At 43.7% G+C, this 25,217-nt stretch overlaps 1 protein-coding gene across 2 annotated transcripts in view; it reads left to right on the top strand.

The window, feature by feature from the left end:
- Window positions 1–9,543, top strand: part of Lcmt1 (leucine carboxyl methyltransferase 1) — a 56,276-nt gene extending 46,733 nt beyond the window's left edge. Inside the window, exons 8-11 of one of the 2 annotated variants that reach the window (NM_199405.3) lie at window positions 798–899; window positions 1,975–2,066; window positions 7,315–7,412; window positions 9,321–9,543. In NM_199405.3, the coding sequence (NP_955437.2) occupies window positions 798–899; window positions 1,975–2,066; window positions 7,315–7,412; window positions 9,321–9,343 (315 nt within the window). In that variant the 3' untranslated portion in view covers window positions 9,344–9,543. The remainder of the gene's footprint in view (window positions 1–797; window positions 900–1,974; window positions 2,067–7,314; window positions 7,413–9,320) is intronic. The other variant, XM_087571586.1, reaches the window with a different exon arrangement.
- Window positions 9,544–25,217: the final 15,674 nt, after the last annotated feature.

The following is a 25,217-nucleotide window of genomic DNA, read 5'->3' on the forward strand; positions in this document are numbered from 1 at the left end:
TTTTGGGTATATGCCCAAGAGAGGTATAGCTGGATCCTCAGGCAGTTCAATGTCCAATTTTCTGAGGAACCTCCAGACTGATTTCCAGAATGGTTTTACTAGTCTGCAATCCCACCAACAATGGAGGAGTGTTCCTCTTTCTCTACATCCTCGCCAGTATCTGCTGTCACCTGAGTTTTTGATCTTAGCCAATCGCACTGGTGTGAGGTGAAATCTCAGGGTTGTTTTGATTTGCATTTCCCTTATGACTAAAGATGTTGAACATTTCTTTAGGTGTTTCTCAGCCATTCGGCATTCCTCAGCTGTGAATTCTTTGTTTAGCTCTGAACCCCATTTTTTAATATACTCCTCTGCTTCTTAAAGAGTGGACCTTAAAGTCATTCTGTGGGGCTGGGGATTTAGCTCAGTGGTAGAGTGCTTGCCTAGGAAGCGCAAGGCCCTGCGTTCGGTCCCCAGCTCCGAAAAAAAAGTCATTCTGTGCCTGTATAGGTCTCTTTTTTGTCTGCTTTCACAGCTGTATGGTATGTTATTTTATAAAGGTAATAGAATTTGTAACATTGCATCTTTGCACATGTATATGAGCCTCTCTGCCAGCAATAGGATTATTGTACTAGGGGACAATAAGTGGGCGTGTGCTGCCCTTTGTAGGGTGCTCCAGCTCAGTTCATGGCTCATGTCCCGCAACCATCCCTAGTGCTCCTATGTGCATTTCAAATGTCAGCCTTGACTGGATATTGTGCTCTGCTTATTTAGGACAGATCTTTAAAGTTGTGGCTAACCAGCTTTTTCCATCTCAGGTCAACATGGATGACCGGTTTGGGCAGATCATGATTGAAAACCTCCGGAGGCGACAGTGTGACCTGGCAGGAGTGGAAACCTGCAAATCACTGGAGTCTCAGGTCAGAGCATTCCTTCTGCCAGCAAAGCAGGCACTCGGTGGCAGGTGACCTTGAGAGGCCTGGTTGTGCCTGTGATCAATCAGGCTCGGAGGGTTCCTGGTGTAGGAAGCCTCGTCCGCCTGTCTCCTTGATGGGAAAGCATAAGCGTGCATTCCCTACAGTGCATTATTTTCATTATGCAGATCTTTTGTACAGTTGACTTTGTATTATGCACACAAAATTTCACACAAACATAAAAGTAGAAAGATAGTACAATAAACACCCATATCTGATCAGCTAGCTTCAGTAATTATCCGTATTTTGCCAATAATAGCTCATGGTCTCACCTACAATGTTATTTGGTGGTGGTGTCGAGTATTTTAGACATACTGGACTATACATGGTTTCACCCTAAATGCTTGTCAAAGAACCTCCTAGTGGAGCTAGCAGACCATGTCACCATGCTCACTCCTCCCAAGTCCACAGTAGCTCCTCATATACCTGATTCTCAGACCAGCTTCCCTGGGAGCTAGTTAAAGGAATGTTTCATAGTGTATTTGATTTGGCTTCTGTCCATGATCTGCACTTTATAGATGACTAGCACAGCTTTGTATCTGATGAATCTGAGTCCCTTTTTAAAAAGTCCTTTATTTGCTGGAGATGACCACCATACCTTTCACTATTTAAGTAAACTTTGTCACATGACTACTAAATGATAGGTTATTAAGCTGAGTGTGGTAGCTCACACCTGTCATCCTACCACTCAGTGGGTTGAGGCAGAAAGATCACATGTTTGAGACTAGCCTATGCTAGCAAGCTCCAAAAACAGCGTGGCCTACATGGCAAATGTAACTGAAAGCAGTTAATCATTTAGCCAGCCAAACAAGTAACAGTTGTTGGTGGAAGAGCATGCCGTTTATGTCTCTACACTCTAGTGGCTTTCCCCATGAAAACATTGTGTGTTCAAACAAAAAATGAAAACCTGAAAAGAAAGGTGAAAAAAAACAGGACAACTTTCAGAGAAATCTGTGTGTCTTAGGGCCTCAGGCCTATATACTGCGCTTTGAATCCTCCATGTGTCTCTACCCCCTTTCAGAAGGAACGACTGCTGTTGAATGGGTGGGAGACGGCGTCTGCAGTGAACATGATGGAGCTGTACAGTGGGCTTCCTCGGGCAGAGGTAAACAGGTATGTGAGTGCCGAGCCCAGGCTCCAGATGATTGAGTCAGAGGCTGACTGTTCTTTAACGTGAACACGGAGCTAATCTTAACCAGACTTATTTTGAAATAAGATAAACATTGGTAAGAGTAACTTATTAGCCACTGGCTGAGAAGCACCTTTGTCAAAGCAAATGATTTGAACCTAAATAACCAGTTACACCCAGAAAATTCCACAGCCGCCTCTGCTGTGGAAACTGTAATCCCTGTCTTGGAGAGAAAATGATGTTGTCATGACTTCTAAGGGAAGCCATCTTTAAATAACATCCCTTAATGGACTTAGATGACACCTTTAAATGGAGTCTTCCTTTGTTATGGAAGAAAGTTATATTGACTGTTCTAAAACTATTTCATGCCGAGGGCATGAAGTCTCATGCAACCACACTGTACAGTTATTGCTTATCAACAAGTTGGGCCTATCCTCCAATGGTGTCTACACACATATTTATTGATACATAGACTTCTGGCTTCTAAATCAGTGAGTTCATACTGTGTGCAGTGGTCACAGAAATCATGCTCCCCTTTTAAAGCTTAATGGATCATATTTATATTTGTAGTATCAGAATATTAAGGTCTCCACATTCTGTCTGCATGTGCATAAGGCTTGCATAGCAACATACAGAAGACTAACTGGTACTGTGGTAATTTTAAAGACATTTAAAAATGGCCAGATCCATATGCTTAGTATGGTCTTGCATTGTATTTATTTTAGTGTCTCCATTAACAGTGCTAGGTAGTATCATCTGTGTTGGTGCTTACTTGGTTCATTTCTTACTCTGTGCATCCTCTCTGTCCTTTCCCCTTTCCTTTGGAGACCTAGAGGCACAGTTTGGGGTCCATTACAAAGTCATGTGCAGAACCCTTGACCTTGCTGTTCGTCAGATCTTACTGACAGGAAAGTGTTCATTATTTAGGCAGAGTGCTTTGGGAGTGCAGTCTTGTAGGCTGGTGCTCTCTGGATTCTTGTGGAAGCTTCTTTCTTGTGAGGCTGGCTTCCACTGGGTACATGTCAAGGCAATGTTTTGAACAACCCTGGTCTGGCATTTATAATGCAGTTGCTTTGGCAAATTTTATTCTAGACAGCCATCTGGGAATCGCTGGTGAACATCAGCCACAGGGAGGTAACTTTCTTCTGGTCATTCATTTGTCCCATGCAGCCATGGCCTTTACAGACGGCAACATGTAACCCTAACAGAGACAAGAGATGATGGGCTTTGCTTTGTTTACCCTGAAAACGTTTCCTGACCCTGGGTGTCACATGGGTTTTGTCTGCACAAGGGATAAGGGATAAAAACAGGCCACGAGCACTCCTGTTCTCAGGAGCCCACATGCTAGTGAACAGCCTCACAGTTGCACTGTGTCCTGCTAGTGATGGTTGCTCCATTCTGGAAGCTGCATTAGACCCTGTGCTTTCCTTTCTAGAACATTATTAGGTAATGTGCCCTGGATGTTTTGTTAGTCAGCATCTGTTACTATGACACATCTGAAATCAACTTAGAAAAGGGGTATTTTGCTTCACAGTGTGGAGATTCATCCCAGGGTTAGCTAGTCATTACTTTGGTACTGTGTTAATGTATGTAGCAGAGCACATGGTCCTCTCATGGCCAGGAACCAGAGGAGATGACAGGCAGCTGAAGGCAAGCAGGGCACCCACTGCTACCTGGAAAGTCTTCAAAACATTTGCATCTGGGTTGTTTGGGGCTGTCCTTGCTGTAACTCCTGGGCAACACTGTTTCTTTATTCCTGTCCTAGTAACTGTACCATGGGCCTAGTATCCTGCCTCTCTTCTACCAGGGCTGTCTTTGTTTGGTTTTGGTTTTGGGGTTAATTACTTTTCTGTTCCTGTGATAAAACACTCAAACCAAAAGCAGCTTGGATGGAAAAGAGCTTATACTTCCAAGCTGTAATCCATTCTTGAAGGAAGTCAAGGTAGGAGCTCAAGCCACGAACTGAAGCACAGACCATAGAGGAATGTTGCTGACTGGCTCATTCTATCACGTCTGTGCTCTCTTTCTTACACAGTCCAGGACCTCCTGCCTAGGGATGGTACTTCTTGTAGTAGGCTGGGTCCTCCTGCTTCAGTGAGCAGTGGAGACTGTGCTATAACCGTGCCTGGGGACCATCTGATCTAGACAGTTCCTCAAAGGCTCATTCTCAGGTGACTCTTGCTTGTGTGCAGTTGATAGAAAAACTAACTTGACCATTTAAAATCTTTATTTTTATTTAAGTGTGTGTCTGTCATGCATGCTGTATTTGTGGGGTTTTGTGAGCCAGACAAGTACAGAAGATCCCCGAGAGCTCTTTACAGGTCGTTGTAAGCTTCCCCATGGGTGCTGGGATTCAGGTGTCCTCTGCAATGAGTGCTGAGAACAGGAAGAGCAGGAAGTGGCCCCGTTTTGTTTTGTTTATTTTCCCCTCCAGGCTGGGCTACATTCTTTCCAGTCTTTCCACTCCTGCACTTTGGCACTGAGTCTCACTGTGGACAGTCCTGCTGCAGGGGACCATGGGCTTTGTACCAGACAAACTAGTCCGTTATTTTTCATCTCCACCCACACACAGCCTTTGGCATGGGCACAGTCAGTTTGTCACAGTGTGACAAGGCTGGTCTCAAGTCCAGTTCCCACACCAGTTTCCTTTCCACCATAATGTCTGCTTTTCACCAGCATCTCAGCCTCGCTCTTGCCTGCCCCTCTGCACTTCCCACACTCCTCCAGCACACCGTGCCTAAAGGCTGTCCAGCAGTCAGGTCTGTGGCAGCAGCAAAGCATGTCTTAATCTCTGTGCCAATATTCTACACTACTTAGCTTTCTGCTACTAATAACAGTACTTGAAACAATGCTGTGTAAAGTGAAAATATTTATTTTCCTTAGACTTTTAGAGGCATCCAGGCTACGACTGGTGGACACCATTACTTTTGACCTATTGTGAAGTCACATGATGACAGGAACTTGTTAGAGCAAAAGTTATATGACTCATGACCTTGTAGCAAAAGGAAAGACGAAGAATGGACTAGAACCTCACAGTTCTATTTGGGGACACACCTCCAGGTTCTTAAATTCCTCCTGCTAGGTCCCTTAAAGACTCCACCACCTTTCAACAGCGCCGCCCTGGGAAGAAATCCTTCAGCAGATGGGCCTTCAGGTTACTCTCACTCAAGCCATGTTAGATGCCTTTCAGTAGGAGCAGTTGGGATGCAACCACAGTACATTGTGGAGAGTCATTCTCCCTCCAGAGGTGGTCCTTAGGCTCCCAGGCCATGGCAGGGATGAGTGCTCAGCTATACACACATGCATACACATGGGCACACACCATGTGCACACAGACTGGAAGTGGCCCTCGGAGATTACTAGCACACAGTGGGGGTGTGGACCCTTGTTTACTTCATTCTGATACTCTTTGTTTTTCCCTCAGTTTTCCTAATAATGTGACTATATTCCCGTGGAGAGAGTACAGAGTATTGCCATTTTGTTTGCACGTGTTTCTGTATATATTTATTTACATTTAAAATGCTTTTTTTGGTAAAGTTATACCGACTCTCTGATTTTTCAAATAACAAAGAATTACAGAGTAAAAACCAAAGGAAAACATTTCTGTCATCCACCACCCATTTGTTTGCTACCTACCTCGAGACAACTTACTTTTCTAGCTTTGTTTGCGTTTCCCAGATTATTCTATGATTCCCAGAATGGGCATATACTAAGCACACATCCCATGCCGGCAGCCTGTCTGTAACTCAGGGCTTGTCTTGGAAGTACCCATGCTGCCATGCTAATCCACATGGCAAGCGCTAGTTCATATCCTGGCCCACAGACCCGATGTGTGAGCGTGTTTTAGTTCACTCAGGTGGCCCTCCGTAGTTCAGTTTTTGCTTGTTGCTAGGTTGGGGTCGTGGTGCGGTGAAGTGCCCTTGGCCTTGTGTCTGTGTACACAGGGTAAATTCTAAAGAGGAGGGTTAGTCTCGGCCAGAGGATGTCCTTTGTGTGAAAGAGGCCTAAGTGTCTTCCAGGAAGGCAGTCCTGTTTTGTCATCTTACTAGCAGGTGACAAAGTGTCTTTTCTTCCCTGTCCAGCTTTCAACCTTTGTCTGAGAGTTGAAAAACTGTCATGTTGGCTAGTTTTATGTCAACTTGACACAAGCTAAACTCACCTAAGAGCAGGAATTGAGAAAAATGCCTTCATATGATCCAACTGCAGAGCATTTTCTTAATTAGTGATTGACAGGGGTGGGCACAGCCCATTGTGGGTGGGGCCATCTCTGGGCTTACAGTACTGGGTTCTATAAGAAAGCAGGGTGAGCAAGGCACGAGGAGCAGTTCGGTAAGCAGCACCCCTCTGTGGCTCTGCATTAGCTCCTGCCTTCAGGTTTCTGCCCTGTGTGAGTTCCTGTTCTCACTTCCCGTGATGATCAACAGTGATGTGGAAGTGTAAATTGAATAAACCCTTTCCTCATCAACTGGCCTTGGTCATAGTGTTTCATCACAGCAATGTATCCCTAGACAGCTATCCTGTGTCTTTATTTAAATTTGTTTTCTCATAAATGAATGTGAAAACCTCTTGTTTTTCTTTTCTATCAGAGTGATCTCTTTTCTTCATCTTTTAAATTATTGTAAAAGTTTTTCATATTGAATTTTTAGCTCTTTATAGGGCAAAGAAATTAGTCCTTTTCCATTAGCATATCTTTCTGGTTTGCTTGTCTTGACTTTTGAGATAAGTAACCCTTCCTCCTCTTCCTTTCTCCTCTCACCCTTCCTTGTTCTCCCCCTTCCCCACTTCTTCCTTACCCTCCTTCTCTTTTCTTCAAGACTTTGCATATTCTAAGTGTGTGCTGTTCCCTGCACTAAAATTCCATTCCTCTTTCTTTTTTTTGAAAACGTATTTATTTTAATTTCATGTGTATGAGTGTTTTGCCTGCACATAAAGTACACATGCAGTGTGTGCCTGGTATCTGTCCCAGAGGCCAGAAGAGGGCACCAGATTTTCTGGAACTAGTGTCAAGGATAGTAGAGAGAGTCTGTATTAGATGGGTGCTAAAAATTGAACCTGGATCCTCTGGAAGTCCTCTTCACTGATGAGCCATGGCACTCTTCCCTTAGCCACAGCATGTGCATTCTTTTGTATCCAGCTTCTTTCTGTATAGTGCCAGGAACATGTCATGACTGAGGATCAGCAACTTCCTTTCTAACCCTGTGATCTACATCTCCTGTTTTGATTCCTGCACAGAATAGAATCCCTCGAGTTCCTGGATGAAATGGAGCTTCTAGAGCAGCTCATGCGGCATTACTGCCTGTGCTGGGCCACCCGAGGGGGCCAGGAGCTGGGTAAGAGATTGTGTTTCTCTCTTGGGTCTGCAGGCAGGGTAGCCTTCTTCTCCAAGAAGGAAAGGCACACCTGGAAGTTCAGGTTCACAGAACTAGAGAACATCTATGCATACCCACAGTGTGTCTGGAGAAGTCATGACACAGAATTAGGTGAACTCTTTAACCTACAAGTCCTCAAATAACCAGGCAGCCCTGTCCCACCAGCCATGGGATCTCTGCAGTTGGGAAAGTTGAAAACCTTGAGGGGTTAAAGTAATAATTTTAATAAAAATAACCAGCATTTATCCTTCTCAAGCTCAGAGCCAGGTTTAGTAGATACTAACATGTGGATCATTTGGTGTCTAAAAGACCCACTCAGGGGCTGGAGAGATGGCTCAGTGGTTAAGAGCACTGCCTACTCTTCCAGAGGTCCTGAGTTCAATTCCCTGCCCCCAAATGGCAGCTCACAGCTGTCTATAGCTTCAGTTCCAGAGGATCTGATGCCCTCACATAGACATACATGCAGGCAAAACAACAACACACTCAAAATAAAATAAATAAAATAAAATAAATTTTAAACAAAAGGACCCGCTCAGCTTCCAGAGCAGTTAGGGTTAAGTGTAGCTCCCTGGCAGAGGCAGACAAGACCATGAGGTTAGATAGCCACTTGGCACCTGGCTCTCTAGGTGGGACCCAGCTTCTGCTGACACTGCCTCTTGTTCTCGCTTCCCAGTGGTTCTGCCTTGAGCAGAATAGTCCATCGAGACCACATCAGATTCCAGGTCCCTGGTGCCTCCTACAGATGTGATCTGAGGGAGGCAGGCAGTGGCTGTGCGGCCTACTTGGGCTCCACACCTCTGCCCACAGAGTCCCTCCAATGTGGTTTGGACCGAAAGTCCTTTATTGCTGTGTTATAAAGGAAGTTGTATTTGAACTTGGGAAGCTTGAGAAAAGCAGAGCATTGAGGCCTGGCCTCAGGCAGCCTCCAGTGGGGCCCCCTTTCATGTTTTCTAGACACTGCTACTTATTTATGTATTTACACTTATGAAAATTAATTGCCATTTTTCTTTGATTGTTTTGAGACATATAAATGCAATCTGGGTTTAAACTTGGGATTCCTCCAGCTTTAGCCTCCCAGAATTATAGAAATGCCTCACCTGACTTGATGGAGCCTCACACACGTGAAAGCAGAGACACCATGAGGAGGGTGGGACACTCCTAGCCTGCATCTTGCACTTGTGCTGAACTCCTGCAGTTTTTTGTTTGTTTGTTTTGTTTTTATTTTCAGTGTAATCTTGTGATATGAGCCTTTTCTCCTTTGCTACTAAATTTCTCCATGAACATAACTGTAATGAGTATCATAAGACTAGGTCTGAATGCACGTAACCTTGTCAGGCTTTTGGAAAGACAGGTTTCTGATGAGTTTAAGGTAATTGTTATTTGCTCAAACAGTAAGTTGAATTGTTTTTGTTGTTGTTTGTTTGTGTTCGGTGTGCTTTGGGGCAGGGTGGTCTCACGCTGAAGCACAGCTGTCCTCAGGCTGGTCCTTGTGCTTCAGCCTGGAAAGTGCAGAGCTTACATGTGTGCACACCACACCCAGCTTGGGATGGTAAACATTCTAGGGTCAGGTGTCTTTGCTGTGTCAGCACAAGGTGAAGAACTCTTCGTGTTTGCTCAAAGTTCAGCACTTAGTAAATTTTGGACATTTTACTGCAGTCATAAAGTGTTATGAAATGCTTTCTAAAACTGTTTTAAACCACTCATAAACAAAAGCTGGCCTGACCTCTCACTTCCTTGTGAGATCTTGTTTCACCCAGGAAGAGAGTGAGGTCCAGCAGTGAGTTGTTCTGGTGCCAGGACCAGCATCGCATGCCCCTGGTTCCTTTACTCTGCCACAGCGTCTTGACAGCATCTGCATTTCTCTCTTAGGTTTGAAGGAGATAACCTATTGATCTGCTGAAGGCTTGTGCTGAGGTGGAAGGTGAAGGCTCCAGTTAAGGGAGTGCCTGGGCCTCCTGAGGGATGGGTAGCTTCATCGCCATTGCTGGTCCTGTCGCACATCCGGAACCCTTGGTTACAAAGGTGGTCACACCAGATCCTGTTCCTGTCAGTATCATTGTTTAAATAAATTTCACTTGCCATTTGTGTCAGACTCTGCTGCTGTCCAGTGACATTCTTTGCTCTGTGGGGCGGACCAGGGTTCGAATACATGGCAGCTAAAATCTAGGATCCTGAGTCTTAACGTGGACCTTGGTTTACTCTGTGAGTCAGCATCCATTTGGGAATTTACACCTCTTTATTACAACATCTCATGGGCCATGACCTTTAACCCTTGACCTGCTGCAGACGGTGGAGCTCTTCTCTGGTGCTGCCGCCGCCTTTGCTGGGCTGGCCTGCTCACTTGCCTCTCATTCTAGTTGCCTTCGCAGGTTGGATGACGCCTCCTTAAAGGGCCCTAACTCCTTGAAGCCTGGACACATGTCACTTGTGGTAAATAGGCATTTTGTCAATGAGATTGAGATAAGGGTCTCAAATGAGATTGTCAGGGATCATCTGGGACTTTGGTACAATCACAAGGTCCACATAAGCTAGACCAGGGGCAGTGACAGAGCAAAGATTGTGGAGAGAAAAAGCCAAAAAATAAGGAATATAAGCAACTTCTAGAAGCTAAAAAGGCCAGGGAGCTAGAGAGATGGCTCAAGGTTAAAAGTACTTACTGCTCTTGCAGAGGTCCCCAATCTAGTTCCCAGAACCCAGAGCAGGTGGCTCCTGACTACCTGTTACCCCAGCTCCAGGGAAATCTAAAGCTCTTGTTCTCTGTGGGCATCTGCACTCACATGCACATACCCAACACATGGGTGAGCACATACATGCATTGCTAAAACTAATAAAAATTAAATCTTTAAAAAGGCCAGGAATCCCAGGAAAGACCCTCCCCACAAACACATCCTGCCCCACCCGTGCAGAAAACTTGACCTTAGGCCAAAGTTACTGATTTCCTCTTTCTGACCTTCAGAACTGCAAGCAGATAAATACGTGCTGTTTTCAGCTGCCGGGGTTGTGATAAGCCAGAGCAGCAGTAATGAGATTAATACGGTCGTGCTGCAGATTACCCACCCCATCCCTATCCCTCCTCACCCCACCCCAGGACACAGAGAAAGGCCCAATGCTGCAGCTTCATGCACAGGGATAGCCTTGCAGAGGCTGAGGTCATAGCCCCCTGCTGCACTGTGGGGAAGCTTGAGGCAGTATTCCATGGGGACTGGGGTGTGCTCCCCTGCAGCCTGTTAGTGGGGTTAGGTTTCCTGAACAGCCTGAACAGAAAGCAAATCTCCGAATGAGAAAGCTCTTCCTTCCTGGTGACCTCCACTCTCAGGACAGGAAGTCCTTAGGTATGTGATTGTGATGAGGTGTGTCTTCTTTTCTTGAGACCATAGTGAGTGAAGCAAGTCCATGATGTAATAATATAAGGAATGGAATAAACATAATAGAACGTCAACACTGGCAAATGTGGGCATCATGGTGGGAGTGGTAATGGGGGGAGTGGTAATGGTGGCAGTGGTAATGGGGGGAGTGGTAATGGTGGCAGTGGTAATGGGGGGAGTGGTGGTGGTGTTTTGTGGCCTTTTTCATTTTTAGTGTTGTAAGTACTCATTTCTTTGAGACAAATTTTCACTATATAACCCTAGCTGGCCTGGAACTTTCAATGTAGACCAGGCAAGCCTTGAAGTCAGATCTACCTGCCTCTGCCTCCTACATACTGGGATTAAAGTTGTGTGCCACCATGAAAGACTTTTATTTTAAAAAAGTGTTTTTAGGGTTTTATATGAGTAGGTGTAGAAGTCAGATTTTGGAAATTGGTTCTAAACTTCCAGCGTGGGTACCAGGGATGACATGGAAAGAGCTGTGCCCTCCACGTCATCTCACCAACCCGCCGTTCTATTTTCACGCATGCATTTGTGTACTGGTGAGAATTTATGTTCTGCTCCCTCCCTCCCGCCCCACCTCACTGTAACTTGGCCTCAGTCATTGTGAAAGGACCTCACTGTAGAATGACTGTCTCATCTCTAGCTTTGGTCCCATCTCCCACCCAGGAAGTGCCTAGCTAAAAGTCAGGAGCCTAAAGTGTTCATTTCATTTCTTTGCCTTTTATTTACTGTCTGTTTAAGGAGAGCAATGTTCCAGTACCTTTAATGTCAGTGTTATGAGACGATCCTTTAAAATATAGCGAGTACTAGTGCCCTCAAATCCCTGAGTTCCATACTAGCCCAACAAAACCAAAACAATTTTATTTTTAAAACTAAGTTTATTTAGGGGCTGGGGAGATGGCTCAGAGGGTTATGTACTTAATGCACAAGCATAAAAACATGAGTTGGGGTTCCTAACACCCATGTAAGAGCTAGGCACATTATCTGTTAACCCCAGCACTGGAGGGGGTTTTGGGGGATAGAGACAAGGGGATCTCCAGAGCTTGCTGCTGGCCAGTCAGTTCAGCCAAAATAGCCAACCGTGGGCTCAGAGAGAGGTAGAGAATGAGAAGAAATCCAAATCAACTCCTGGACTCCCCCCAGTGAATGTTAAGATGGGATTCAGTTTCCATAAAATCATGGAGAGCCACAACTTGAGAGAGGCAGCCTTTTCTCTTCCTGCCAGAATTGTTGGGGACTGTCTGAGATCCATGTTCATCTGATGGGTCTCATTGCTGGCCCAGGGCCTTTTATGCAAACCAGTGACTTAATATAGAAATGAAATTCATGAAGGCAGTTCTGGGAGCCCAGGGCAAAGCAGTCCAATTTTTTTTTTAAAGATTTATCCATTTATTATATATAAGTACACTGTTGCTGTCTTCAGACACACCAGAAGAGGGTATCGGATCTCTTTACAGATGGCTGTGAGCCACCATGTGGTTGCTGGGATTTGAACTCAGGACCTCTGGAAGAGCAGTTGTGTGCTCTTAACCGCTGAGCCATCTCTCCAGCCCAAGCAGTCCAATTTTTACAGTGTGGGGATCTATGTCCAATCAAAAGTAGGGCTTTGAGAAAGTACCGGAATGAAAGCTGCAGCGTAAATGTGGTCCCTGAAACCTGACTGTTTTATATCACATTCCATGGCAACGAATGGGAGGTACTTGGTGGAATTGCAAAGGCCAGACTGTGGGAGTGGCCCAGATCCAAATGCTTTCAGAGGCAGCCCAGTGGGAAGGAAGCAGGTTTATGTTCCTCACAGAAAAATGAGAGCTTCTTACAGGACTTTATCCCAAACGAGCTGCTCCAAATGTAAGATGGGCCAGTCCACACTCTCTTAGCTTAAGCCCCCAGCATTTCTGTTCTTTTTGGTGCAAGCTCCAATACTATCTCTTCTTGTCTGCTTTTCTCCTGCTTCCCAGGCCACCTCTACAGGGAAATCCACTCCCTGGTTCCCCCTCAGCATCATCTCATAAAGCATGATTTAAATATCTTCGAATCTCCCTGTGTAAACTCTCACTCTGGTTATGACCTGGTACCCTGTCTGTCATCTTGTCCTTTGCCAGAATGCATCACCATTTTTTAGCATACCCCACAGGTACTCCTCAAGCACCATTTTGCTTGGGGCACTGTTCTAATTGTCAAGACAGCCCGTGAAAGCTGATTGGCTCCCGTATCTGGGCACACTCCGTCTACTGAGAGTACAGCGAAACCAATGAAGAAATCAGCGAAATAGCCTAAGGGCAGTGGGCATGGCAGCCTGAGAGTGTGGAAGGTAACACAGTCCTACCTGAGATGCTTGGGACCCAGGTATCACAGCGGTGGTCACTGCAGTAAGTTATGCAAAGGATGCTTTGTGTCTGGTTCCCCTTAATATCACTGAACCTGAAGACCAGCACAAGAAACAGCAAAGATGTGCCAGTGTTACTTGGGGCTTCCCCAAATGCTACACCACCAACTCTTGCTGGACCCCTGGTGGGACAGGCAGATGATCAAGGAAGCTGCTTTGCCTGGTCTGCAAACAAGATCTTGCTGCGCTCTGAGGCAGAGAAGAGACATCAGCTGCCGCTGTGACAGAGCTTGCTGTACTTGTGGATGGTGAGGTTGCCAGGGGGTGCTATTTGGTCACTCATTGTTTCCCAATTGTGGACGGATATGGGGCATGAAGGTCTGATAGCTGAGAGTGGGTCATGGCTTCAGAGGATAGAGAGGGAAAAAATGGAAGGTGTAGAGATACATGGAGATGGGAGACTCACAAAGCAAGTAAGAGTAGCCCTTGAGGACTGGGACTCAAGGAAGGAGACGCCAGAACCACTCTGGTGAAGCACTGTTAAGAAGGGACATCCAGGTCATAGGGAAGCTCTCCCAAATGGAAGATTCTCACTGCGGGAGGTGGGGTACCTGGAACTGTGGGATTCGTATGAACCAATGGAACAGAGGAAACACTAGCAACCACCAAAAAGTGCTTTGCAGTGGTTTTTGCCTTCTCATCGCTTTTGTGACCTGGGTGACCACTGTGTGATGAAGAAATGTCTCATCTGCCAGAGAGCAGACCATGAGAGGCACAATCTTGCTTTCCTGGATGAGGCCCCTCCCTCCCTACATCCCAGCCCAACAACTCCACAGCTGACACAGATGTTTAAGCATATCAAGCAGGAAGAGCCAAGCTGGCCAGGCGAGACGATCCACCAGTAGACTCAGAAATGTGAGCCAGCTTGACAGTTGTTGCTTTAAGACACAGGTTTGGGATTTATTGCCCTAAAGAAACTCACTGATACACGCAGCAGTGAATGGGGGTAGGAAGGGAAGTGACTGGCTGGACTTTACACTAATGCTTATTTGGTACCAGGCTCTGCTGAGTACAAAGAGACAACAAAGGGGGACTGGGGATTTAGCTCAGTGGTAGAGCGCTTACCTAGGAAGCGCAAGGCCCTGGGTTCGGTCCCCAGCTCCGAAAAAAAGAACCAAAAAAAAAAAAAAAAAAAAAGAGACAACAAAGGACTCGGGAGGCACTGTCACACTCTCAGATACTGAAGTGGAAACTTGAGGGTTCTTTGGAAAGTCAGTTGTGTTTGCTGGAAGGAGTCTTTTCCTGAATCGGACACAGGTAAGGATGTTTTGCTAAGGCGGACACCTGAAAGGACATGATGAAGGAGTCTTTGCTAACTACACTGATGTATTGGTTCACCTTAACGTGTAACTGAGCTCTGTGTGTCATGACTCCATAGAGAGAAACACACCCAAAAATGTCTGGTAGTGCTCTGGTAGCTTTGTGCTGCTTCCTCAGATTCAGGCTGATCAGCAGGGTGATATCAGCTGGTGCAGACTCATGTGGTGAGGCAAGACCAGTGGAGGACATGCGATATTTGGAGGGAGTATAAATAGTACTCAACGGACTGTGAGAGGGGCTTGTTTGCATAGCTAGCTTTGTGACAATGCTTCTTGGTCATTGAGAGAGGTGTGGTAAAGAACTTATCCTGTGTCCCTGCCAGTTCTAATCCTCCTGCTGACTCAGGCTGAGGTCTGGCTGTTCCTGCTAGGTTGTGCTACTGCTGCTGCTATCCTGACACTGGACTGGACTGCTGGTGCATCCGTGAAGTGTTTTCAAGTGGATTAAGCTGCCACTGCTGACTCCTGTGAACTAAACTGCTGATTTCCTGACAAAGCAGATGGAATTTGCTCAAAATGAACAATTTCTGAACAGATCTACTTCCTCTGTATCCTAATAACCTTTCTTTCCCACTACCTTTGGTGAGTGGGGGGCTAGAAGGGAGGTTAAAGCATTTAAGAACCAATATTAAAAGTAGGTTTTTGAAAAAAACAATCTAAGCCTACAAGATAACATCCTTCCTGGGAGAGCGTACACAAATGAGCAAGCCCTGAAGCCAGGGATACTGTGCTGGAGTTGGAGGTGGTCCCGGTGAGGCCCAGCAAGTGAAGGATGTTTCTAATAAAATGTAACTGTCAGAGTGGCCAGGTTAGTTACACATGGCTATAGAGGTGTGCTCTCCATGTACATGTTTCCTTTGGGAAACTGCAAGGGGACCTCAAGTGCCCTGTGAGAGCACATGTATTTGGGCCAATTGGCACTTGAAAAGCACTCTCTCCTCCAGTTCCAACCCCCCCAGTCTTACCCCCAGCTTTGTAGCAGACCACCTGTTCTGGTCTCTCCTTCCTCTCTTCCCCCATTCCCAGGGGTCTATGAAGACACTGGTGGCACGCCCAGCTTTCCTCCTTCCTACAGACACTCTTAACCTTTGCTTCTAGTCCAGCCTTATTCCTTAGTGTCAGTCTCTAATGCCTAAAAGACATTCTACTAAGGTCTCCCAATGCCACTCCTAGCAGGATCTCAGAAGCATGGCAACCCACAGCCATCACGCTCTCCTAAGAACCAGAAAAAGCAACAGAAGCCAAAGAATGGAGCACCCATCCAACAAACTCAAGATAAGCTAGCAGTACCTAGAATACAATCATCCCAAAACTAGATGACTAGACACCAGTGTAAAAACACAATAACGGCCAGGACAATATGTCTCCACTAGAGCCCAGCAATCGAACTACAGTAGGTCCTAAGAAATGTAATATAGCTAAAGCACATGACAAGGATTTCAAAACATCTTTTATGAATATGCTCAGGAACCTTAAAGACCATATGAATAAATCCATTAGTGAACTCCATGAAGACACCATCAAACAGTGGAATGAAAATGAAAAAACAAACAAAAAACCAAAAAAAAAAAAAAAAACTGCTCAAGACATAAAAGTGGAAATTGACTCAATAAAGAAGATCCAAATTGAGAGAAATCTGGGAATGACAAACTTTGGGGCTCAACCTTTCAGTCAAGCTTTACGAATAGAATACGAGAACTGGAAGAGATTCTCAGACATCGAAGACAAGATAAAAGAAATGGATATCTTGGCCAGAGAAAATGTTAAATAATTAACTAATAAAGCCAGGTGCAAATTACCCAAGAAATCTTGGATACTATGAAAAGACCAAATAATATGAATAACAGGAATAGAAGAAGAAGAAACCCAAGTCAAAGGTACAGAAATTATTTTCAACAGAATCGTAGAAGAAAATTTCCCTAACCTGAAGAAGGAGGTGCCAATCAAGATACAGGAAGCATCAGTCTATTCGTACCAAAGAGACGGGGCCAGAAATCAAAGTCCCTTCCTAGGCACGTAACAATCAAAATACTAAATGTACAGAACCAAGAAATAATATTAAAAGCTGAAGGGAAAAAGACCAAGTAGCATATAAAGGCAGAGCTATTAGAACCACACCTAACTTTTCAATGGAGACCCCAGAAGGGCCTGGATGAATGTTCTACAAACTCTTAAGAGACCATAGTCGCTAGTCTAGACTACTATGACCAGCAAAATTTCCCATCACAATAGATGGAGAAAGATATCCCATGATAAAACCAAGTTTAAGCAGTACTGATCTATAAATTTAGCCCTACAGATGGCATTAGAAGGATAAGTTCAACCTGAAGAGGCTAACCACACCCATGAAAATACAAGGAATAAATAACCCAAGACTAGAAAATCAAGGGGGGGGCACCAAAGCAACGGAATCAACAAACACTGCTCACTAATAACTCTTAACAGCAATGGTTCCAATTCCTATAGAAATACACAGTCTAGCAGACTTGGTTAAAAAAAAGAGATCCATCTTTCTATGCATTTAAGAAACACACCTTAACATCAAGGATAGTATCACCTTAGGATGAAAGAATGGAGAAAAATAATATCCCAAGCAAATGATTCCCCTACCCCAACCCCCAAAAAAGCCAGTGTAGCCATTTTAATTCCTGACAGAATAGACTTCAAACCAAAACTAATCAGAAGAGATAGGGAAGGACACTGCATATTCATTAAAGGAAGAATCCACCAAGAGGACATTGCAAGTCTAAACATCTGTGCACTGGTGTTTGCACTGGAGCACTCAAAGTCATAAAAGAAACACTACCATAGCTAAAATCGTGTATTGAACATTTCACAGTGATACCCGACTTTCACCAATATACAGATTTCCCGAACAAAAATTAAACAAAGAAATGCTGGCGCTAACTCACATCATAAACCAATCTAAGAGATATTTACAGAATATTTCACCCAAACACAAAAGAATATACTTTCTCAGTAACTCATGGAACTTTCTCCAAAATTTGGACACATGTGGACACAAAGCAAGTCTCAACAAATACAATATATACAAATGATAAGCAGACTGAGAAAGAAATCAAGAAAACACCTTTCACAATTGCATCAAAATTATCGTGGGTGACTATATGATAAATACTTTAAGACGCCAAATAAAGCAATTGAAGAGGATATTAGAAGATGAAAGTTCTCCCATGCTTGTGAATTGGTAGGATTAACATAGTGATAAGTCTATCAAAGGGAATCTACAATCAAGATTCCACCACAATTCTTCCTGGAGCTTTAAAAGACAATTTTCAGCTTCATATGGAAACACACACACACACCACACACACACACACACACACACACACACACACACACACACACACACACACACACACACACACAAAACCAGGTCAACTAAAACACTCCTGAATAAAAAAAAGAATTGTCTCTCTCAATTTGTACTAAATATCTATAATAATAAAAACAGTATGGTGTTGGCATAACACAACAGAAATATTTAGCATTGGAACCAAATTAAAGACACAGATGTAAGTCCACGCGTCCACAGACACTTGATTTTTTTAAATATAGAAATCAGAAATACATACTGGAAAAGAAAAGGCAGCATCTTGAACAAATAGTAATGGTTAAACTGGATGGCTGTATGTAGAAGAATCCAAATAGATCCATTCTTATCACCCTGCACAAAACTCATTTCCAAATGGACCAAAGACCTCAAAATAAATTCAGATACCCTGGATCCGACAAAAGAGAAAGTGGGGGATAGCCTTGAACTCACTGGCACAGGAAAAAGATTTTCTGAACAATATACTGACAGCAGAAGCACTAAGAACAATAATTAATAAATGGGACCTCATGAAACTGAAAAGCTTCTGTAAGGCAAAGGCCACCATCATTCAGACCAAGCAGCAGGCTGCAAAATAAGAATATATTTTACCAACTACATATCTGATAGGAGACTAATATATAAAATATACAAAGAACTAAAAACCTGGACATCATGAAAACAAACAACCCAATTAAAAGTGGGATATAGATCTAAGCAGGGAACTCTCAAAAGGAAACGCAAATGGCCGAGAACCTCATAAACAAGTGTTCACCATCCTTAGTTATCAGAGAAATACGAATCAAAGCTATTTTGAGATTTTGTCTTATACCAATCAGAACTGCCACGATAAATAAACAAATTACAGTGGGTAAAGAGTACATGGAACACTCATTCATTGCGACTGGGAGGGAAAACCTGTACAGCCACCATGGAAATCAGTGTGGTGCTTTCTCAGGAATCTAGAACTACCTCAAGATCCGACCCTACCACTCTTGGGCATATACCCGAAGGGCATTTCATCCCATGCAGAGACACCTGCTCAACCATGTTCATTGCTGCTTTATTAATAGTAGCCACAAACTGGAAATAGCCTAGGTCCATCAACAGATCAATGGAGAAAAAAATGGTACATTTATACAATGAAGTATCACTCAGCTATTAAAAAATGAAATCATGATATTGCCAGGTAAATGAGTGGATCCAGGAATAAAGTCATCTTGAGTGAAATAACCTAGATTCAGAATGGCAAATATGGTCTGTATTTGATTATATGTGGAAATTAGCTGTTAATTCTTCACTACGCAGACTATAATCCACATAATCACAGAGGTTAAGTAGGCATAGAGTAAGGAAACAGTGGTGGAGGGCTGGTGTGACAGTAATATTTAGTATAAATGTATGCAGTAGATTAATACAGCAGCTGTTTTGTTCTTTATCCTAGATAATTCCCCAATAAAGACACAGAGAGACCAAGATTTATTTAATCAAGCTTTACTGCAATACCTGGGCAATCATTTGATCTGCTTCAATCCTCTAAATTAATCTAGCTATTTCCCACCCAAAATCCCCATAATACTTGCAGTAACGACTTTCCATGCTCCAACTGAACTCTCATGATGGCTATTCTCCTCCCTCCTTGTGGTTTAATCTGTCTTACTCTTCTCTCTCCCTCTCCTGGCTGGTGGAAGTCCCACCCTATTCTCTCTTAGGCCCAGCCGCTGGGTGATCAGCTTTTATTGACAAGGCAGAGAATAAATGGTAAGCATGCTTTTCACAAACATGAGACAAGGGATTCTTGATATAAGTATTACAATGCCCTGTCTGGGTTGAAACAAGATGTGAGGGCAGAGAAATAAGCATTTGAATAATTAAGGATGACTTTTACACAATGTACAAAAATATTATGCCTACAGGATGGATCTCTGTGACGAAGGGGACACAGAATGGATAGTTATGGATGAATAGGATGAGGGGGCAGGAATGGGAGAATCAAATATGGAGAAAGGGAAGAGATGGGATATAGGCAGGGAGTTAAAACTAAGGGCCATTTGACACTTGTATGGAAACCTAATAATTAATATATATAATATATATAAAATCTAAATGAAAGTGCTAAATAGTGGGGGGATGGAGCCTCAAGTGGACAACTCTTATCACCAAATGAAGCTTCCAGTGCCAGGAATGGATTATATCTCATCAAATTATTGGCCAAAGGGCCCATGGAAACCCCCAAATAACCCACACTATTGCCAGGTTCTTGGTGGCTCTCCGCACACTGACAGTAAGGCCCTATAGCTGAAGACAACACCTACACACTTCATTGAATATGGAGAAGTCAAGCTGGTATGTACCTAGAGCCTTTACCCCTACTGACTAGTGTTCATGGTACTGGAAGGGACTCTGCACGCTACCAAAGGAGAAAGTAAACACAAGCCCAGCTACAAACCTTTGATCTATAATGATGACCTGCCTGGAACATGTGCTAATGCAATAGAGAAACAAAGTTTGTTGGAGTAACTAGCCAGTATCTGGTTGGATTTAAGGCCCACTCCATGAAATGGAACCTGTTTGTCTTAGTCACTGTTCGATTGCTGTGAAGAGAAATCATGACCAAGGCAGCTCTTATAAAGTAAAGCATTTAACTGAGCCTTGCTTATAGTCGCAGAGGGTCAGTGCATTACCATGGCAGAAGCATGAGACAAGAAACACATATAGACACGGGGATCCCATAAACACAGAGAACCTGAAGCCACAATACATACACGAAAAACCTGTAACATTAAAAGGAGGAGGAGGAAGAGGAGGAGAGGGAAGGAAGAAAGGGAGGAGTTCAGTTCCCAGTACCCATGTCAGGTGGCTCGTGACAGCCTATGACTCCAACTCTACAGGTTCCAATGCCTCTGGCCCCCTCAGACATCTGAACTCACATGCACATAACCCTTCTGATCCCACAGATACATGTATTTTTCAAAGTAAATAATTATTTTACATTTATTTTGTGTTTGTCTTTGGATTAGTGTGCAAAGTGGAGATTAGAGGACAATTGTTGGGTTCCCTCCTTGGGCCATGTGGGTTCAGGGATTGAACTCAGGTTGTCAGGCTTGTGCCTTTACTTAGCTGAGCCATTTCACTAGCCCTAAAGTAAAGCTTTAAAACCACATTCCTTCGATTTGTGTTCCTGTAATCCTGAATGAAGCTATGATGTCATGAATGAAGCTATGATATCATGAATGGAGCTATGTCAGGAATGAAGCTATGATGTCATGAATGAAGCTATGATGTCATGAAAGAAGCTATGACATCACAATGAAGGTATGATATCATGAATGGAGCTATGTCACGGATGAAGCTATGATGTCATGAATGAAGCTATGATATCATGAATGGAGCTGTGTCACGAATGGAGCTATGATATCATGAATGGAGCTATGATGTCATGAAAGAAGCTATGATGTCACAAATGAAGGTATGATATCATGAATGGAGCTATGTCATGAATGAAGCTATGATGTCAAGACGCTGCACAGCTTTTCAGGGCCATTAGTGACTTAAGTCTCCTTTTTGTGTCTCCTGATTAAAAACTGGGTTGCCCTTAATGATATACAGGGACTCCTCGGATTACAGAGTTAATTAGGCTGCATCTACTGTGTGGCAAATACTTTCCTGATTTCCTCCTATTGTTTGTCTTTGTGCTATTTCACCTGTTTTGCTTTTAAAATGAAATCTGGATTACCTTTTCCACATCTAACATGGAACTATGCACCCACCCCAATACAAAATCTTTCACTTTTTTTTAACGTTTAAAATGTGACATACCTAAAATTATTTCCTCATGCAGAGAAAGGCAAAACTCTGCCTTTTTCATTTCCCACAGAGGTCAGCCTGGTTCCTTCCTATTCCTTCCAGTCCACTGATTGAAAGCTTCTTCCTGAACTAAACTCCTGGCAACATTTGGGGCTATCCTGGGCTCATTTCTCAGTTTCAGTGACTTGCCTTTTTTCTTCTTTAGATTTAAACTGCTCAACTATTTTCAATGTTTTGTTTTCTTTAAGACCACCCTAACCTCTGGCTCCTGACTCCCCTGACGCTCCCAGGAAGCCGTGGCTAGAGGGTTATAGACTCTATAGAGAGGGAGATCCTACTACTGTTGTTTTGCTAAGTGGATGTGTTCATCAGCTTTCTAAATATTTGTGTTAATAGCTATGAATTGGTGCCGTCCTCAGCCTCCATTAGAGAAAGTCTTACTCAGTGGATGGTGATTGATGCAGACACTCAGAGTCAAAGTGCTGATAATTACTGAGTACTGGAAGCTTGGCGCTAAGTGGGCCATCCGAATGATCCTTTCTGAAGCTCGTGGAATATTACACAGAGAAGGTGAAAAGGATGTAAGAACTGGAGGCTAGAGCAGGGTGAAATAGCATCTCTAGATACGACATGGCCATTATTCTCAGCGCTCACACTGTGGTTTCCTGAACACCACTGGGCCCATCAACATCCTACACTGGATGGGAGAGGGGTTCATGAAGTCCCATTGTTTAAATCCCATGGTTTAAATAAGAATGTCCCCTGGGCTTATATGTACTTGAATGTTTGGTTCTCAGTTGGTGGTTGTGGCCTTGTTGGAGGAGGTAAGCCACTGGAGGTGGGCTTTGATGTTTCAAATCCCATGTCAGGTCCCAGTCCCCCCCACCTCCCTTGTGTGTGTGTGTGTGTGTGTGTGTGTGTACGTGTGTGTGTGTGCGTGTGTGTATGTGTGTGTGTGTGTGTGTGTGTCTCCATCATATGGATCAGATGTGAGCTCCTCAGTACCTGCCTGCCACCATGTTTTCCACCATGATGTTTATGGTGACCCTCTGAAACTGTAAGCAAGCCCCCAATTAAATGCTTTCTTCTCTAAGCTGCCTTGGTCATGGTTTTTCTGCATAATAAGAGAACAGTGACTAAACTCACCTTTTCTGAGAAGTTATTGCTGGTTAAATGGTACTGGGAAGAACGAAATAATTTTCTTCAGTGGTATAGCCTCTGAGACTTCCCATGCTCTGGTAAACAATCTCCTCCCCAGACTCCTTCCTGCAAGCAACCTTAATTAAGCCCTGAGCGTCACACAGACATGAGAATAGAATGGGGCTTTGGGGAAGAAGACACGCTTCATCAGGGAGGGGGCTGAGAGTCCTTAATGAGGATTAAAATGACCCTCATTTATCCATAGGTGAAATGGCAAAGGGTTATTTTTTTTTTCGGAGCTGGGGACCGAACCCAGGGCCTTGCGCTTCCTAGGCAAGCACTCTACCACTGAGCTAAATCCCCAACCCCAGTTATTTTTTAATGGTATCGGTAGGCAGGCATGGCATCTTTGCAATCCCAGCACTGGGAGACTGAGGCTGGAGGAGCCCAAGGTCAGGCCAGTGCGCATGACCTGGGAAACTGTCTCAGAGAAACAAACAAAGAGGGGCGATGTAAAGAGCTAGAGTCTGAATCACAAAACCTTTAAAGTTAATGCAACTATTGTGAAAATTATAGTTAACACACTAAGTATCATTTTGCTGTGTTTCCCAGCTCTTGTGTTATACTAAGTGTGGGTTAGAGAGAGCTGACACTGTATAACTACTGAGCATGATATTTGTTCAGGTTAGCCTTCAGTAGAATTTAAAATACATATTTATTTTTTATTTTTTTAGGTTTTTCGAGACAGGATTTCTCTGTATAGCCTTGGCTGTCTTAGAACTATCTCTGTAGACCAGGCTGGCCTCGAATTCAGAGGTCTACCTGTCTCTGCCTCTTGAGTGCTGGGATCAAAGGTGTGTGTCACCACTCTTATTTTGTACCAGTAAAAGACTGTTCATGGGACACCATATTGCAGACATCTTTCTGTGTAGCAGTCCCACATTGTGTGGGCATTTGGTTTGCCTCAATGGAATCATGTGGCATTAATTTTGCCTTATACATTGACTTTCTTTTGTTGCTTTCCTTCCTTTCTCTCCCTGCCCCTCAAGACAGGGTCTTACGTAGCTCAGGCTGGCTTTGAACTTCTTACGTAGCTCAGGCTGGCTCTCTTGCCTCTCCTTCTTGAATGTGGGGATTGCAGATATGTTCCTACATGCCTGGATTTGTTTTTGTTTTTGTTTGTTTTTTTAAAAATAGAGTCTCAGTAGTCAGCTTAGGCTGGTCTGGAATTTGCTTTGGAGTGCAGGCTGGCTTTGAACTCATGATCCCTCTGTTTATACCTTCCAAATTCACAAATTGCCTTTTTTACTACAAAATTTTAAAAATACATAGAGACCAAACCCAGAGATTGGTAGTTCTCCATCTCCTATACGTTTAGATCTTAAACATTTTTTTTTATTTTATGGACAGTAGGGTGCTATGTATTCTTAATAATAATTTAAAATGTAAATCCTTCCAGCTTGAAGTCCATAACATGAACCACTATCCACAGTTGGCCCACAGGTCATGGTTTACTAACTTATAACACACATAATCAACCACACTCCCCTCATTTAAATAGTCTTCCACGAATAGACACATGGTGCTCTGTGCCCTGTCCACAGTAATTCTAATTCATTACTATAGGCAGCATGGTAGGAAATGATCCTATGTGGCAGCCAGGGACAGATTCTTAGAATAGTTACTGAGCCAAAGTGTATGACATTTTACTCTTTGGTTTATAATTATGTGTAGTTACGTCCTGGTGAAGTACACAGGAGAAAGCCTGTCTTACCACACCCTGCTTGGCACTGGATATCAATCACCTTTTAATTGCTGAGCCCAGACATCTATCGTTTGCCTGCTTGCACTTCATGTAGTTCCTGAGGTATTTGTTTCACTTCTGAGTTCACTACTCATCCATTCCTGGATTGTGTCTTTGCCCATTTTTCTCTGTGACTTTGTCATAATTTATAAGGGGTGTGTGTATGTGTGTGTGTGTGTGTATGTGTATGTGCATGTGCACACACACTGCTCATGTGAATCAGTGAATGTGGGGGCCAGAGGTCCGTGTCAGGTGTTTCCTTTATCACCCTCCATCATAACTTTTGAGACACGGTCTCTCATTGACCTTGACGCTAACTGACTTAGCCAAACTAGTTGCCTGGAAAATCCCGTGATCCTTCAGTCCTCACCTCCTCAGCACTGGATGAGTCCTGATACACCTGGCTTTTTACATGAGTACTGGGGATCTGAACTCAGGTCCTCATGATTGTGAGACAAGTACTTCACTATTTGAGCCATCTCCCCAGTCCCTGTAAGAACTTTTTACACAGTAGAGAAAGTAACACTGCATTTAAAAAAAAAATACTTCTCAAATACTCCCGAGTGGCCTTTATGTCACAAAACAAGTGGCTTTTAGTTTCACTAAAA

The sequence above is a fragment of the Rattus norvegicus genome, chromosome 1 (assembly GCF_021556685.1).
Source record: "Rattus norvegicus strain SHRSP/BbbUtx chromosome 1, alternate assembly SHRSP_T2T, whole genome shotgun sequence".
Classification (NCBI taxonomy): Eukaryota; Metazoa; Chordata; class Mammalia; order Rodentia; family Muridae; genus Rattus; species Rattus norvegicus.